The following is a 17,929-nucleotide window of genomic DNA, read 5'->3' as shown; positions in this document are numbered from 1 at the left end:
GTGTGTGTGTGTGTGTGTGTGTGTGTGTGTGTGTTCATGATTGTGTGTGCACATGTGCCTGTGAAGGTCAGAGGTCAATGTCCATCCTTAATTGCTGTATGCCTTATGTTTTGAGTCTTTCATTGAACCTGGAATGTACAGATTTTACTAGACTAACTGGACAGCAAACCCAGGTACCCCTGCTCCTCGGGCCAGCATGCACTGCTGTGCAGCTTTTCTGAGACAGCTGAGGATCAATTCACTTCTCAGTGCTTGCAAGACAAGTACTTTCCCGGTGGAGCCATCTCTCCAACCCCCGCTTTTGTGTTTGGTTAGAAGGAGTTTCTGATGATACAGTGCTCTTCCCTCCGACCCCAGGCCATTATTGGTTGGAAGTTATGGCAGGCAACATGGCTGACTCAGCAGGCGTGCACAGGGTAATACAGTCACAGTCACCAATGCTACCTCACCTTGAGTTGGGAACATGCTTTGGTTCCTTCATTTCTCTTCTAAGTTCACAGACAGCATTAAAGAAAAGAAAAAGGAAGTGGCTTAGCGTATAGGCTCCAGCCAGATTGCCTGTGAGTTGAGGTTTGTGCTGTTTGACTCTTGTTTTTATGTTTTGGTAGTTTGGTTAACATTATATCATTTCATACAGCGATGTGTTTTTTAACCAAAAGGAGGTTGCTCCAGGCTTTATACTGTTCTTATTTTAAATGAATTTGTAGTTTATTGTGTCATCATTTTAACCATTCACACACACACACACACACACACACACACACACACACACACACACACACACACACACAGAGAGAGAGAGAGAGAGAGAGGGAGAGAGAGAGAGAGAGAGAGAGAGAGAGAGAGAGAGAGAGAGAGAGAGAGAGAGAATGGGAGGTGGTTCTTTAAATAAAAGCATCATACCTGCTCCCATGTCTAAGATTGATGGGTTGTTTAGTATTTAGTCTCAGTCATTGTTGCTGGGGTATCTTGATATTTTTTGAAGCTCAACCGATATCCCAGGGTCCTTGAACAGAGCAGAAAACTCATAGCATCTTGGTTTCTTTGTCAGGGTTCTCCTGACATGTGGATGGACCCAGCCCTTGTGTTCTCTTGCACACAGGATGCTTTGCAAGAGCCTCGGAGCCCCAGAATCCATGGACTGGCCTTTGCAGCTTGCCAGGCAACCACTCCCCCATCCCTACTGCCTTCCTTTGGGAGCCGCCTCTCTTCTTAGGGACCATTGAACTGCTGTTCCTAGGCTTTGGCTGGTTCTCATCTCCCTCTACCTTCCTTCTCTCTCTTTCTTGGGAAATTATCTCATTTTGGGGGATGGTTCATACTTTCTGAGCACTTGAGTATTCCAGTGGATTTAGGCTTCATTCAGAACTATAAGAGTGGACAAACTCAAGTGGTGTCCACTTTCAGTTCTTGATACAGGTACCTGAAACAAGGGTAGCTCTGGCCATGAACTTGAGCTACTGAGAGGACTTTAGAGCCTTAGACTGGTGGGCAGGTGGGAGGAGTCAAAGGATGTTTGTCTGAGGAGATAAAGGAACCCCTTGAGGGACTGCTAGGAGTAAAGCAGGCTTCTTTCTGTTTCCTAAAAGTGTAAGTGACTTAATTTTGACAAAATGAACATAAAGTTTGTAAGCACTTGTGGATTGACACTTTGGACCGTTCGACCAGGAGACCAAGTAAAAGGTACAAGAACCAACTGTACAGATAGAATAGGTGTCATCGCCTTTGAGGAATTACTGTTGGTAATTCCTTAAGTACACTTAGCTGCTAAGGAGCTGTATCTAAGCTGCAAGATTGGTGGGGGCCTGGTCTCCCAACCAGGTATTAGACACCAAAAATATTCCAGTGGCTTATGTTGAGTGGGTTAGACTGCTTTCTCTTAATCTTGAGAGAGGGAGGAAGGAAGAGGAAGAGAGAGACCGAGGGAAAGGAAGGGAGGCAGGGAGGGAGATAGAAAACAAAACAAAACATAACAAAACATGCTACCTAAAATAATCCAGTGTTCGTGGGAACTGTTTGCAAGTGGAGACAAGCTTCTCCAGAGCAGATTCCGAGCCATCATACTCTTCACTGGATGATGTAGGATGAGATTTCTGTGGATCTTAGAGTCAAGAAGATTAGCTGTTGTAGAAGCAGACTGCCATCTTGAACTTAGCAGTTGTGATTGTATTATCACTGTAGGAGGGATAGTGTGAGAAAAGGGAATTCCACTCATTCTCTTCAAAGTTCCATGTCCCTAAAGTAGGAATGAGATCAGCAGGCAAGGTTTCCTGAGGCAGCCAAGGAAAACTAGAGCTGTATCCTGGGTAGGCAGGGATTATGTATGAGAAAACGAGGAAACAATAGCCGTGTCACTGGATGGTCACAATGCTCCTTTCAGGTTAGGCATTCTTGACATTACTGGTGGGTTCGTCTTCCTGTATCAGAGACGAAGGCACCAGCAGCTTTCACAGTTGCCATGTATAAGGGCTACAAAGGCTCTGAAACATCAAAGGACCCCAGCTTCATTATCCTATCCGCATTGAAGTTTTAATATCCTCTCCCAACTCTGTGGGCTTTCAAGGACGTCATGTATAAAAACCCTAAATGACCCAGGCCACCTTGATTTGGGTGAGAAGGGTATTGCATGACAGAACATTGTCTGGTGAGATGTAACATGTATCTACGCACCCCACATGGGGAGGGAACCCTTAACAGACTAAAGTGTGGACACCACCAAAGTTCAACTTTGTGAGTCAGTGAGCCTTATTGGCTTACAGGAATATGGGTCATTTATAGGAGCAGAAATGACTCAAAGACCATTCCCAAAGTCATTACTCAAATCATTACTCAAAGGCATCACCAGAGCCTGCACCAGCATAGGTGAACATTGAATAACCTGCAGACAGCTCAATGGGTTGGAGAAAGTGTCCTTTCCAGGTGCCTAGGTTGGTCTAAACCCCTTCTAGGTGGCTTAGTAGGTCTTTGCCACTTGGGTTATTTGAGAGGAACTCTCACCTTTTCTTGTTTACCCAGCTGGAGAGAGGCCTTGTGAATCTGGTCAGTTTCAGGGATTTCCTGAAGCTATTCTTAGTTGTTTACTTTCCTACTTAAGGAGCCCCGTAAGCAGGATGAAATGTTTCAATTTTGGAGGAAAGGATTACAAAACAACAGTTTGATTTACTCCTTGATAGTGTTGTCTCCCTCCTTGGGATTTCCTAGCCTACTATGTGGATCACAGTGGGGCACTGTCTTTCAAAAGAAGACAGAAAATTAGAAACTTTGCCTGGTAACATATTTAGAGCCATAGTGAGCATGGGCAGAGGGGCAAACCGATATTTCCTGATGTTGTAATAGAGACGCTGGACATAGCATCAGTTGTGTCTACCACCCAGGGACCTCATTGTTCTTGAGTATCACGACTCACACCCATTCAAGAAGATATTTCCTAACTGTATTTGTAGCTTTGGACTACATCTGCCTTATTAGTTCTCTACAAATCATTATCTTTTATGTAGCAAATACTCAATGAGCCACAGCTTCCTGATTGATGGGTTCTACCCATTGGTTCATCTGGTGAAGCATGTCACTAGCAGGTGACTTTGTAATTTTTTTCCCCTTTTAACCCTTGGTTTGTATTGGCTCACTTAGACAATGTATGACCTGTACATATGAAAGAAAGATCTGGTCCATTCATGCTTGCTGTGTCCCTTCCACATTCTCCTCTGCCCTCCTGCTCCCTCATAATAAGAATATTGGCTTTGTCCTGTCAGCTCTGATTGGCTCTTCCTAGACACAGTCCTGAGATCATGACAGTGTCTTCCTAGCTTGGTTTTGCCTTCAGCCTTTGCTCTGTCTCCATGTTTTCTGAAAGTAGTTGAACGGTCCTCTTCATAGTTAACCTGTCAGCCCAGATGAGATGCACAGTTCTTTAGTAAGACTGGGGATGCCTAAGGTTTATGGGGTACTCACTGTGCTGGGCAGGCATGGAAATACTTTATATATTTTATTCAATTCCTTAAACCCTGTATGAAGTTGGAATTGGTTACCACACTGTTTTCCAGATGAGTAACAAAGGCACAGAGTATTTAAGGAACTTGCCCATGGCCAGAGTCACGCAGTGTTTGAGTCCTCTCTGGCCCGGTCTCCATCACTTAACATTGCTTCTGTGCCTCTTCCACTGTGCTTTCCCTGCTTGCTGCTCTCTCCTCAGTCAGGCATCTCATTGGTCATACACTGTCCCCTATGCTTCTAGCACAGAGAGGCTTGCCTTTCCCTCCAAACTTTGACAGATTTGTTTCTCGTTTGTGTTCCTTTGGTACTCAGCATCAAAGGCAACATAATTCAAGATTGGATGTTGTTCTTCTCGGTTAGTTTAAACTCCCTCCAATCAGCTAGAAGATTTTTCAGAAGAGCAATGGCTCAATATTTCATTTCATGGCAAATGCCAAGTCCACAGTAGGTCAATGTGACTTGCTTATGGTCTTTGGGAGACTAAGTCGGTTTTCTCCACCTAAAGTATGCTTCCTCCCTATTTCCCTTCATTTCTTTCTTGTGTCATCCAGCATCATCCATTCCCATGGTCTGATCCAGCAGACAGGCCTTGGTGTAATCCCATTTAGAATGTAGGCAGGAACAATCTGACTCGTCAGTGAAAGGAAAGCTCCCTTCAAGTATCTAGAACAGCAGAAAAGGGTCACAGCAAACTGATAACTGACTCACCAGCAGTAAATCACCATGGAGCCTGGGCTCACATTTCAGGTTTTGAGAGTAACAATTCATTTATTTAACAAATACATCTGCTCTCTTCCCGTGGGATTGTTGGAAACTTTGTCAAGGGAGAAGCAGTAAAATGTGCTTACATTTCCTCTTTGGATTTCGAGGCTAATTGTGGGTGAACTTTATTTAACACTTGCTATATACTAAGAGTCTCTGCGGGATAGGGAAGCTTTCAGTTAACTTGGCAAATCATCACAAGGGATAACAGGAGGGTCAGCAGCAGCTTTTTGTACTAATTGGTTGATAATTGATGTATAATGGCTGAGAGATGGGACTTTAGAATATAAACCCCAGGAACAACGTTGAATCTACCTTCCATCTTTATGAGGTGTCTAGGAGCTGTCGTCTTTATAACATCTTACCAGAAGAGCTCAGCTCTGTAGGAAGCAAGGTGAGGGCTGATGCCCACAAAGTGAGGTTCTTAGGCGTTCAGACAAGCATGGGACAGTTTTCAGTTTATCAGGTATAAATGTGACTCCATTTAACATGGGCATAAAATAAAACGAGTAGGGCTGATGATTCCATTCTTTGTGGGCAACATTCCTACAATGCTGACTAAAGCTGGAAGCATGTTGGTGTAAAAAGTATACCCCTGGGAAGTAAACTCGGGTGAATCAAGCTGAACCCCCAAGGGCAAACTAGTGGGGGGGTTGTAGATTTCCTGGATCCCTCCTGGGGTTAGGACTTGACCTATTTATTTCATCACTTTGAGAAGGAGCTGCAGAATAGATTTTATAGATGTACCCCACCTTCTATTTGGTTTTCTAAGTTGTTATACTTTAATTTAAAACCCCTGAATTTACTCTAAACCAGCTTCTCTAACCATTGTTTTGTGAGTTTTTTTTATCCACACTGGCCCTTATTGGTTCTCTACTTTCTCTTTCTCCCATTGCTTTTAGTCTTACTCGTCTCTTGGGGAAAGAGTTTACTCTGGGTCGAACCTCCAGTGGCATGTACCATAACTTACAACATGGCGTACCCATGGCAGACAGCCAAGTATGCCAGCATTATCTGCTTAGTGGGCTCAGAGCACAGTTTATTGACGTGACCCTCATGATGCTAGTCTGGCATGGAATTGTGATGATGTGAAATGTCCAGCTTTAACATCAGACTGTGCCTGCTCCCTGTTCCTCTAACAAAATAAGAGTACGGTAACTCACTTACAAAGAGAGTGGGTTTTTTCGGCTTGTGGTTTGCAACCACTGGTACACAATGGCTCCATTGCTCTTGGGTGTGTGATAAGGTACATGTGACCTTAACATGTGGTCTTAACACAGGAGCAAAACCCTTTGGAAGGGAAAAGAGGGAAAGAGAAGACCAGGGCCCACAATACCCTTCAAGAGCACACCCCCCCATGCTATAGCCTGCTGTTAACCCCATTTCTTAAGGTTTCTCTAAGCTCCCAATAGTTTCTGGCTATTGGAGAACATCCCAGGTCTCAACAATGGCTGAGGTCTTTTGGACTAACTGAGCTGATTGATCCCCTGAGCTCTGCTTCTTCCCTTGCTTTGTGCTGGAGACACCAACTTCAGGCACCCTGCTCCCCTTTACTGACTTCCATGACCGCACCCTATTACTTCCTTTGCATCCATGTGCCTTTTCTTCCTTTATTGTTTTAGCTTATTTTCCATAGGATTAGTATGTTATTCTTGAGTGGCTCCCCAAGGAGGAGGAGCCCCTCAAAATTCAGTCTTCCTCCCAACAAATGTATTTTCCATGCCATACTTTCTCTGAGAGATTCATTATTCACTTTGTAAGAGCTACGAGAACCCTTGTAATAAAAAGGATGTAACCTTTTCTTTATTGAGGTATTTTGAAGTTGTTTGACCATGGGCATCTCCAGAAGCTTTTCCCCACTTACCACTTTTAAGGGATGCACCTTCGGAGTTCCTGAAGAACTTTGAGAAATATCTCCAGGTTAATATCTCTAGGTTAATCTCCTTCAGGGAATTATCTATAACATAGTAACTTTTTCTTTGAACTCCTGTCTATAATTTAGCTTCATATTCAGTCCTGCACAGTGCATTAACCTTATCTGATGGCTCCTAGGTGAGTCTGTTTGATGTCTGCAGATCGTCAGCTCCACAATGACAGGCTGCGATGCCCAGCGTGTCTTATCTCCCTTAGGTTGTGTGCAGTTCTGAGCACTTGCTAATGGTTTCATTCTGAGTCCCATTCTTGGGCATTTCTGGCCATTCATCCAACCTCTCTGTATCCCTAGTGACATACTGTGTACACTCATGCACAGTCACTTCACGGCCAGTGCTGTATTTCAGCAAGGAGGCATTGCAGATTTGTTGAAATATTCCACAAGAAGCCTAGGATGTCTGCTATGCAGGCGTTCCTTGTTTCCAGTTCTTCGAAGGCGGTGAGTGAATGCACAGTGGGGCTGCTGACCTTTATCCTGTGGCCACTCTGGTTTTTCTTGGGTCCCTGCAGAGAAAGACGCCTGTTTATCCATCCCAGGTGGAATACATGTACTTTCCAGAATTCTCTCAGGTACCTCATGCTTACCCCATTAGAGAGAAAAGAAAGGAGCCGACACGATACAGTGCCTTGCCCCAAGCTATGTACTCCCTTATGGATGTTTCAGTGTAAGACAGGAATTTGTGGGATAAAGGTGGATTTCTTTCAGCATTTGCTTTGAGACTTTATTAAAATAGCTATACTCTGATGGTTTCTCTTAAGAACAGATGGGGGCAATGTATGATAAATCATATTGCTTTTGGAATTAGAACATGCATATTCATGTTTGTAGAACTTAGACATGTGGAAGGATATACATTTGGCCGTTCAAGTTGTATGTCTTAAAAGAGGACTGCTGCAACTGGGCAGACATGAAAGACCATGGCTTTTATGTGCTTCTACATGATTCGCTGTAATGCTTATTGTTTTAAACTTGAAATGTAAATAAACGTAATTCCCAACACGATGTCCCTAGTAAAATGTGGGTGGTGCTTTGATATATGCTAAGTTAATAAATCCAAGGTCTAAGAATGCATATGTTATAATCCTAAACATTGTTTGCAACCTGTGGAGCGTTGTCACAGTATATAGAATATTTCTTCCTTGTCACAATATCCTTTCGTATTGATGGAGAATAGGTTGTGAGGGCAGAGTTTTGAGTAATATCCCAGTGCTCTTCATGTCTGGGCCCCAAAATCAGGCTGTCCTGTTGCCAACTCTGTTTGGGATGAACTTATGGCTACCTGGTCAGCCTTGTCTTCTGTGGACACCTCTATCTTTCTAGTTGTGCACCTAGAGGAAAGCAAGAACAGTTTCTTGAGCCAGTCTTTCCTATTTAGTCTTGGTTCTACCTTAGAGGAAGACTGGGCAGCTCCTTTCTTAGAAAATGAAGAATTAGCAAGAGGTTCTGGCACATTTTGGGGGTACATAAATAATCACTTCTGCCATTATGTTGAGTTTTTATTAAAGATTGTTCTGTGGCACAGGGAGGACGGCCACAGCAGTAACCCTTGACTGGGCAGGAGCTCTGTATGGTGGCTGTCAGCAATGCTTGGAACTACCTTGTAGAAGAATCCAGATGACAACACTGACCTGCTAAGTGTTTCATCCCTAGGAGGGCAGGAGAGGACAGCACCCCTCCCATGTGAATGCAAAGCATTTTCCATAGTGTCTTAGTTAGGGTTTTGCCGCGGTGAACAGACACCATGACCAAGGCAACTCTTACAAGGACATTTAATTGGGGCTGGCTTACAAGTTTAGTCCATTATCATCAAGGCAGGAACATGGCAGCACCCAGACAGGCATGGTGCAGGAGGAACTGAGAGTTCTGCATCTTCATCTGAAGACTGATACAGAATATTGACTTCCAGGCAGCAAGGGTGAGGGTCTTAAAGCCCATGTGCACAGTGAGTCACCTATTCCAACAAGGCCACACCTCCAAATAGTGCCAATCCCCAGGCCACATATATTCAAACCTTGACACAAGGCATCTGAGATTTGCTTGCTTTTGAAAGTGGTCTTTGATTTAGGGGCTGATGAGATAGTTCAGTGGTTAAGAGCACTGGCTGCTCTTCTAGAGGACCTGGGTTCTGATTCTGAGCACGCATGTACATGGTGGCTAACAACCCTGATTCAGTTTCAGGGGATTCGAGCCCCCTTCTGGCCTCTGTGGGCACTGCAAGCATTGGAGGGACTCACGAACATGCAGACAAAGCATCTGTTATTTAAAAACAAAACCCAGAGAGTTTTAAAAAGGAGTTCTTTTTTATATTAGGGTTTTTTTCTGGATTGGTTTAAGGAAACCATGCCATGCAGGGGTATTTAAGTGCTTGGTAGAAACTGGTAAAGTTTTGAGCTTCAAAGTTGCAAAACGTTTACTTTTGAATGACCTACATTGGCTCTGAGCTCTGCCTCAATTTTGTGATCACCAGGAACAAAGGAAGGACTAGACTTGTAAAAACTTTGTTTGTACAGTGAAAGGTCTATTGAGAAGTTTAGGAAAATACTATTTCTGGGGCCAGTGAGATGATTCAGCAGCTGGTTTCTGTCTCTTGATGTCATGCCTGAGTTAGAGTCCCCAGAAGGAAGGAGAAAACGAACTCTCACAAATTGTCGTCTGATTTCTGCATGGACACATGGCATGCACACCTACACACATGCATACAGCTGCACAATGCATACAGCTGCACAATGCATACAGCTGCACACATGCATACAGCTGCACACATGCACATACAACAAATGAATGAATAAACAAATAAACAAACTTTGAAGGTAACACTTCTGATTTTTTTCTTCCTGACTTTTGAAAAAAAATGTGTTTTTTTTGTTTTTTTTTTTAATCATCTGGGGTATTCTTAAATGTTCCTTTGATGTTTCTATAGTACTGTTTTGTTGTAAAATGCCCTTGAGGTAGTTCACTTGTCATTAGCACCCTAGTCTGAGATAGTCAGATCTTTTCCTAGGCAGTGGCATAGAGGAGGGATGGGAGAGGTGAGTAAAGAGTGGTGTAAAACTGGAGGCCATTCTGGGAGGGACTGGTCCACTGCGTGTGTGTGTGTGTGTGTGTGTGTGTGTGTGTGTGTGTGTGTGAGAGAGAGAGAGAGAGAGAGAGAGAGAGAGAGAGAGACTGTCTGTCTGTCTGTCTTCTGTATGTGTCTTCCATGCAGTGTGGTATGTGAGCATTAGTTTCTGAGTGCTCAAGCGAAAAGAAAATCTAGAAACCATGTAAAATGGTACTGGAGATATGTCTGTCCGTCTGTCCTCTCCCCCTCCCTCCTGTCCTTTATTTTTCTTTCTTATTTTTTATTGAAGAACATTTTTATACAGCATCCTGGTCATGCTTTTCTCTGTCCCCATTTCCCCTCCACCCCTCACTCGTGCTTCACAGCCCCTCTCTCTCTAAAACACAATACAAACAAACACACACAAGCCTCCTCTCCAGAGTAAACCTCCACAAAACCCAGAAACCAAAAATGGTAAAAAAATCATATTGAAGCTGTTTTGTGTCATTCAACTACTACTGGGCATGGGGCCCGCCCCGAAGTGTGGTTTCTTTACCCTGTGAGAGTCCACTGGAGAAAAATCAATATTCCCTTTTCAGGTGGGCACCAAGTGCAGATAGCTTCTTGGCTAGGGGTGGGAGCCTAAAAGGAAGGGGGCTTCTTAAATAACACTTAGCTAATCTGTGGATGTGTTTATGTTGTATGGACATGAGAGAGTGTGGAGACCAGAAGACAGCTTGAGGTGTTGTTTGGTGTCTTACTCCACAATGTTCTTCTTTTGAGAAAGGTTCTGTGTCTGGTCTGGAAGATTCTAAGTATGTTAACATGACTGCCCATTCAGCCCTGGGGATCTGCTTGCCTTCACATGCTCAATTCTGGAAATACAATGGGGCCTGGCATTTCCACATGGGTTCTACTGATGGAACTCAGGGCCTCTTGTTTGCGCATCAGGCCCTTTACCACTGAGCTCTCTTCCCTCTCCTAATTCAGTTAACTTTCTCAAAGCATTTAGTAAGTGCCACACACTAAATATATCACACGTATTAGCTCTTTCAGCCCTCTTAACAGCTGTACAGTTCTGCTGGCATCAAACTCATTTTAGAATCAGGAAACCAAGACACAGAATGCTTAAGTAATGTGGGGAGATTATAAAGCTAGTGGGTGGAGGGGCTAGGATGCAAATGTGTGCTCACTCTGTCTCTCCTTTCTTTTCTTCCTTTCGCCTGTCAACTTTTCTATCAACCTTCAGTGCTTGGGTGATTTACTACCCAACGATTTACTAAACTGCTCTGGGGAATCCCCTGGAGTGTGGCTCAAAACCTTTCTTTCCATGACATGATCCTGGGTTAGAAAGCTCTGTGTGGATTATTGGTAATATGTGAGCATAGCATTTTCTCCACTAGTATTGTACCCTTGTCTTGAGTTTATATGACTATACATTTAGGGTTTAAAAATATGAGATCTAAGACTCATTCTTAATGTCCCAAAATTGGCATCAACAAACTCTTCTCATAGAAAATTGAAAGAGGAAGAAATGAGAAAATTGGGGATTGTTTTTGTGTATCTATGATCTTATATTTAGGTCTTTAATGTTTCAGAGTAAGATGTTATAGAGAACCCAGATGCTTAGGTGTGGCGTGTATTATTTGTGTGTTACTGTAAGTGTGGTAATAATCAGTTGTCTTTAGGGCAATCCCACGCTTGAGGTAACATGACTGTTTCTATTTGAGAAGAAGTTCCTAGGGTAGAGACATCCTAAGCTCTCTGACTAGTACCACATAGCCAGTAAGGGAAGGGGGCAGGATATGAACTTACCCGATATTAATATTCTTTTGCCTTCAAAATACCCCGTCTGTGCGTTGGGATGAACCATTTAGAAGCTGATCTTTCATAGTTATTTATTTCTTAACCCGATAAAAGCTATTACACAATCCTAGAGGCAGGAATTACCTTTTAATAAAAACAGCCAGGCAGTGGCGTCAGTGAGGAACTTTGCCCATCTCTTCGCTACTGTCTGCATCAATGCCTGGCTCGTGGTTAGCGGTCTGTAAGTGCCAGTTGATTATCGATTAAGAACAGCAAAGCTTTGATCAAGTTAGATCTGCTCTCTCATCTGTAACACATTTGTGTTATCCTCTGTATCAGTGCGAGCTTTAAGAGAACCAGTGCGTGGGCATCAGCAGTTAGGAAAGATGCAGCCTATCAGTGGTCCCTAAGGATGACCTACTTAACCTTGGCTTTCGGAGATGAAGACTCTCAACTAAGGAAGGCACCCACGAAAACCATGCTCTTCCCAAATGACCACCCAGTTCAGAAACGCAAGGACGCAGAATGTTTGGGGCTTTCCACTGGCACGCATTGATCTTGGCTGGAACCTATATGATACTCAGAGTGCCGTCTTCTCAGATCTTTATTTGAGCCGTAAACACATTTTTAAACACACACCATGTTGTCTCTAAAAATAAGCGATATTTCAAAAAGAATGCCAGTGCCCAAGTAGTTGGCACATCTGGGAGTCAGTAAAGCTGTATGGTTTGTTTTTACTGAACAGCAAGCCAGGGAACATTCAAACTTGGCCAGTTGCAAACTTCTATCTGTGATGACACCTGGTTTAAAAAAAAAAATTGTCTCTAGGCTCAAAACAGAAAGAACATTGGAAATAGGCAGAGAATTAAACATCGTTTACTCTCTTGCTTTGTGCAAGGAGCTATGAAGACGTTTTTGTCTTTAATAAAGTGGGACCGAAAAGCAAGGGCAAGCATGACCCAGCGCCATCCGTGACGATGGCTGCTGGCACCCATAGTGCCTGCTATGCTGCTGAGTCCTTTGTACGTACATTCTAGATGCAAAGCCACCTTACAGGCCCGCAGTAATGGTTTTCGGTTTGGTAAATGGTCAGATAGGAATACTGACTACACATATCCAGTAATTTTCCTGGGTCACACAAAGAGCCTTCATCCCAGGCAGGGTGCCCCCCCCCCCCCCCCCGAGTTCACACTCCTGTTCTGGAGTAGCTCTCCCCTCACTGTTAAATTTGGTATTCTCAAAAAGATCCAGACTTGAGTGCTTTTGTTAATAGCAACTCTTGGTGCACCTACTGCTTGCTTCTATTTGTGAGATAGTTGGTGTCGTTTTCTAGAACATTCTCAGAGCTGCGCACACATATTGCAAGCTTCCGAGAAATTCACTGTTCAGCACCACAAGCTGTTGCTTTCCTGTGACTAGAAGATGTTTAAGTTGGTCCATGAGTTTGGAGTAGAGGAAAGGGATAATGCACACCAAGGAGACAACTGGGCAAAGGAAGATCGGTATGTCTTTATTACAGAACTACAGAACAGAGTGGATGTAAGAGTCTGGGCGGGGAGTTCCAGGGGAAGACTTGGTCAGCACAACCTACTGGGCCAGAAGAATATATATATATAACTGTTCTCACCATCTTCATCTTCCATTCAGTTTGGTCCGTGACACTGGTCAGCATCAGAAAATTGACTCAGTTTGACGGTTCTGTGTTTCATGAAAGACAAGAAGTGTCTATGAAAATAGTTGGATAATATTTCATTTTCATTGTAACCACTTTTAATTTTCGTGCCTTCACAGCTTTATAACAGTTGGGCTCTAGGAAGTAGAGATATATTAAACAATGACTTCATTTCTAATAGGAGTAAAAGAACAAAAATGAAAGCACAGTGGGAATGTAATGGGGGTGGAAGGTCGGTAAGGATCTTTGGGTTGGAACCTTGAAACCGCAGAGGTGCTCACTACACAGATAGGATTGTGGGCAAGCGTTAAAGCAAAAATATCTGTCAGTCGCTAATTCTAAGGTATACGTATTTTCACCATATCTCTGAAGTAATGACACGATACACAAATTTATCTCATTGTTTATGTTTGTAACACACACACACAGGATTTTAGATTTGACAAAGTAGGTATTAATATGTTTTGTTACTAAGTTTTAGTTGATGTATACTGAGAGAGTGACTAGCGTCTTTGTTTTAGAGGAATTTAAATGTTAATAGTAAAGTGACAATTTATTCTATGAGTTTATGGCATTTTATTGGACTGAGTTCTTGGGATCTGATCTTGCTTTTAATGGGGACATCTATGTAAGGAAGCTGAGGACTAACTGAGGTCAGTGTATCCTGGGTTAGGCAATGCACCACTACATTGCCCTTTCCAAGAGAAGAAGTGAGTCCGTGCAGTGGTACATGGTTAAGAATTTTCAGAGATACTTGGTTTGTGGTCTTTACCTAAACGTCATACTTGCCACTCTTGGTGTGAAGACGAAGCCTTGATGCCCAATGCCCAATGCCCAATCATCAAGATGGAGTATCTCCAACTGGTTCTGGAAGACACAATGGAGTAGAATAGAAATGTGCTACACGAGGAAGAGAGAAGCGAACTTGTACATATGAAAACACACTTGAGAAATCTCTGTAGGAGCCAGTGATCTTGGAAAACATCCAGGAGCTCACCTAAAATCTCAAACCAAACCATGGGGATACTGTGGGAACACCGCGAGAAGTCTGAGTCTTAGAAGATGTTAATTCCCTGTGTTGCCCTAGGCAAGCCATGTGCAGTTGGATTTTACTCCACGGGGTTGGAGTGAAGCAGGGCTCCTGCCACCTAGTAGGCTGTGACCCCATCAGCATAGTTGAGGCATGGCTTCATTTATGACGATTCTCTCATAGCTCCGAGGTCTGCTTTGTCTCTCGAACTCTTAGAAGAAAATGTAACCAAAATTGATGTCAAATAACAGAACCCTTGGCTGTTTGGGGAAAAAAAAAAACAAAGTGGGAAATTTTGCTTTCTAGAGCTTAAGAAAGTTACAGTGACAAATTCTATTTACTTTGGTTCCCAAGTAGAGCCATTATGAAGTCAGATAATCTAGTGAGATCTTCAGTTTTTTGTTAGACTTGGTAACAGTATAAGCCACCGATACTTGAACAGGTAATTGACAGACATGTTAGAAAAAAAATACATTCATGAGAAAGGAATGTCCAGAATGACTAAGCTCTCAGTACTGTTTTCAATAAATGAGTCACGGCAGCACCAGCCAGTTCTTCTCTGCTTTTAACTTTAATGACACAGACTCGTGTGTCATTAAATATGCCTCTTCTCTTTCTCCTAGAAGTATGTACCAATTTTCAACATTGGAATATTCTAAGTAATGAAAATAAAAATATGTTAAACTTAATTACCTTTCCAAGTGAGCATTTTAGAGATTACCCACCTTGAATATATATATATATATATATATATATATATATATATATATATATATATATATATATTTAAAGATCTGTATGCAAAGGCAATGTGCTGGGTTGAAGAGGAAACCTTGAGGGAGAAGGGATGTAGCCTGACTATAATTCCCATTTAAAGAGGATTTTGAGATGTATAGTTTTGCAGTCAGATCGACCAGTTAAATGCCTACCCTGCGGAAGTATTGACTTTATTTGCTGTCAAATCATTAAATTCAAAATATTAGCTACTTTAGGGAAAACCTGATTTGATAAAGGTAATTCCCAACTACTGGTCACCTTTGTCCTTCAGTTGAGGCTCTTATGAAGTCTGACTTTCAGTGTTATTTTCAACAAATGATTCTCGGTTCTGCACAGTGAAACTTAACCCCATTTGGTGTCAGTGGTGATCACGGAGAGCTTTTCACTGTGATGTTACAGCTTTTTGCATTGGAATCATTTGCTTTTTGGTGTAATCAATATTAAAGAGCTATCTGGAACCACCAGCACTTGGGAGATGGACGCAGGGAGAACGGGCTTAGGGCCAGCTTTGGCTCTATAAGAAGTTGGAGGTCAGCCTAGGCTCCATGAAACCCCGTGTCAAAAAGTAAATGTTTAAAAAGGAGAAGGTCCAAGGACTGTCTCTAAACATGAGCCCTGATATAAATGTATGTATGTACTGATTGCTGATGTAAGGGACATAAAAGCTAACCTGATTCATTTGTTTTTAGGGGCTCTTGGCTTTGGGCCTCAGTGCAAGTCCATTGGAAAAGGCAGCTGCAACAATCTAGTGGTCACCAGCAGTCCCATGATGGTTCAGCGGCTGGGACCCATTTCACCTCCTGCAAGCCAGGTCTCCACAGCATGCAAGCAGATCAGTCCTAGCTTACCGAGGGCAGTGAACGCAGTCAACCTGAATAGACCTCCTTCAGACACCAGGTCTCAACTTACGTTTTTTTCCCCCTTTTCCTTATGGTATAAATCATACCCCACGAGTGTTGTGCCCTGTCTTCCTGAAACACCCACTCACTCATGCTGAAGCGCCTTTTCCAGTTTTAGCTTGGTAGGAAAATGTATCTAAAGAGCGAGTGTTTGTTATTCCTGACCTGTCCGTCGGGAGGAATGGTTCGATCTTTGCTACCTAGTCATGCTTCGGGGGAGGGGGCTCAGGGACCTAAGCCTAGTTGGTAAATTTGTCACTAACTTGCAAAGCATCATGTCGTGACCAGCTGGGATGGTCTGTGTTCCCTCATCTTCCAGGTTTTCAGGGTGCGCATCACAGTCTCGGGGCTGGCTTACAAGCTGTCAGTCTGTCAACCCACCTGTCCACCCACCAGCTCAGACATGCATTACGTACCTACTGTGTGCATAAAGAAACAGTTTAGGGAAATAGTAGAGGATAATGATAGAAATCATGAATTCTAATGTGTTTGGGTAGACATGTTTCCATGCTTACACAAGCCTTTAGTTAAATATTTGATTAGGTAGCAGCGCAGTGATACCCTGTGTCGTTTTCATCCGGCAGAGTTAAATAAACCCCTCCTCTCCAGGCAGGATTTTATCTTTTTCAGGGTTGGTGTGTGTGGTGGGGGAGTGAATGACTGTGAACTACAGTATAGCGTTTAAGGTCCTCTTTGAAGTTTATTGTTTGATCTCTTGGGAGTTCCTTGGGAAAATGAGATGCAGGATTTTCACCCATGAGTACCAGTCTGAGGTGATGGATCTTGCATAGGAATTGACTCCTCAAACCCTTCTTTTCAGGCTGAGGTGTCTTGAGGTCTCCAGACCCCATTTTTTTTCATTTTCTCCTCCCTTTTCTGCTCCAATAGCTGGGCCTCCTTCCAGCCTCCAGAGCCGAGAGACTCTGAAATCATGGCTCCCAGATCATTTATTTATGCCGTATTTTTTTTTTTTTAATGGGGTAGAGGCTTGTTTTCTGCCTGAGACTTTAGTGACGGCAAATGCTGTCACTTTCCCACTGATCATTGCGCCTCAAGGGGCTCCTCAGCCTTGCCGAGTGCTGCATGTAAAATTACCTGTGTGCATGGGTGGGTGTCACTGGAAACCTTCAGCTTCCTGTCTGTGGCAAGTCCAGCCCATGCCTGGAAGGCAGTCATAATTAGTGGAGAAACTGACGCTTCAGGCCGCTCCGGCCAGGTGCCTTACTCAGTCCCTTTCATGGTGCGGCCAGAGGGGTCATTATCTTGCTGTTTCCCGGCACATCTGATTCCTTAACATAATATTCTGTCATTAAAAGACAACATCTTGACGATGCACTGACAAGCGGTTTGACTGTTCTGTGAGCCCCTCCCTGGGAAATATTTTCCCCCCAGGATGGGCAAAGAACAGGAGTCAAGAAATGACTGGGTGAAGTGAAGGGCGGAACCCACTTGGAGCAGTTGGGAAATGCTGCATATTTTATGTGATTATTACATTTGTTGTGTGCTCTATCAGGTGAAGGGAAGCTTAGGACCAACAGTGCAACAATCTAGCACTGCAGAAGGTGGTGAGCTCACCAACTGAGCATTTCCTGCATCACTGTCTTCTGCAGGTAGCTGGGGCCAGAGAGGCCATGAACCATTCAGTCTGAGAAGTGCTTGCCTTCCAAAGTTTAAAGCTGATTCCCCCCAGGGCTGTGTAATTGCTATGCATGGTAGAAAAACTATAGGGACACTATAGAAAAGCATCAGGCAGTAAACATGGCCATCCTGAGCCCCATCACGCTGAGGTTATCATGAGTGGCAACCTGATAAACACCCCTCAAGGACATGGGAGCACATGCCATACAGGCAGTGGCTTTCCTGGCCATCACATTGACTTTATGATGCACAGTTCTTTTTATTTTAACTTTTCCCTAATAATATAGCTTTAGTTCTTTTTATAGACATCTTCTTCAGCTTCATATCATGGTTTCTTCCCACCTCAAATGCCATTTTACAAAGAAAGTACAGAAATAAA

The 17,929-nt window shown here is 43.3% G+C and overlaps 1 protein-coding gene across 2 annotated transcripts in view; it reads left to right on the top strand.

The window, feature by feature from the left end:
* Positions 1–17,929, top strand: part of Glis3 (GLIS family zinc finger 3) — a 423,182-nt gene that overhangs the window by 125,986 nt on the left and 279,267 nt on the right. Inside the window, 1 exon segment of one of the 2 annotated variants that reach the window (NM_001432482.1) lies at positions 15,703–15,910. Coding sequence (NP_001419411.1) covers positions 15,703–15,910 — 208 coding nt within the window. 2 annotated transcript variants of the gene reach the window in all.

This window comes from Rattus norvegicus, chromosome 1 (assembly GCF_021556685.1).
Source record: "Rattus norvegicus strain SHRSP/BbbUtx chromosome 1, alternate assembly SHRSP_T2T, whole genome shotgun sequence".
Taxonomy (NCBI): Eukaryota; Metazoa; Chordata; class Mammalia; order Rodentia; family Muridae; genus Rattus; species Rattus norvegicus.
The sequence above is the reverse complement of the archived record's forward strand: the minus strand, read 5'-3'. Positions and strand labels throughout refer to the sequence as shown.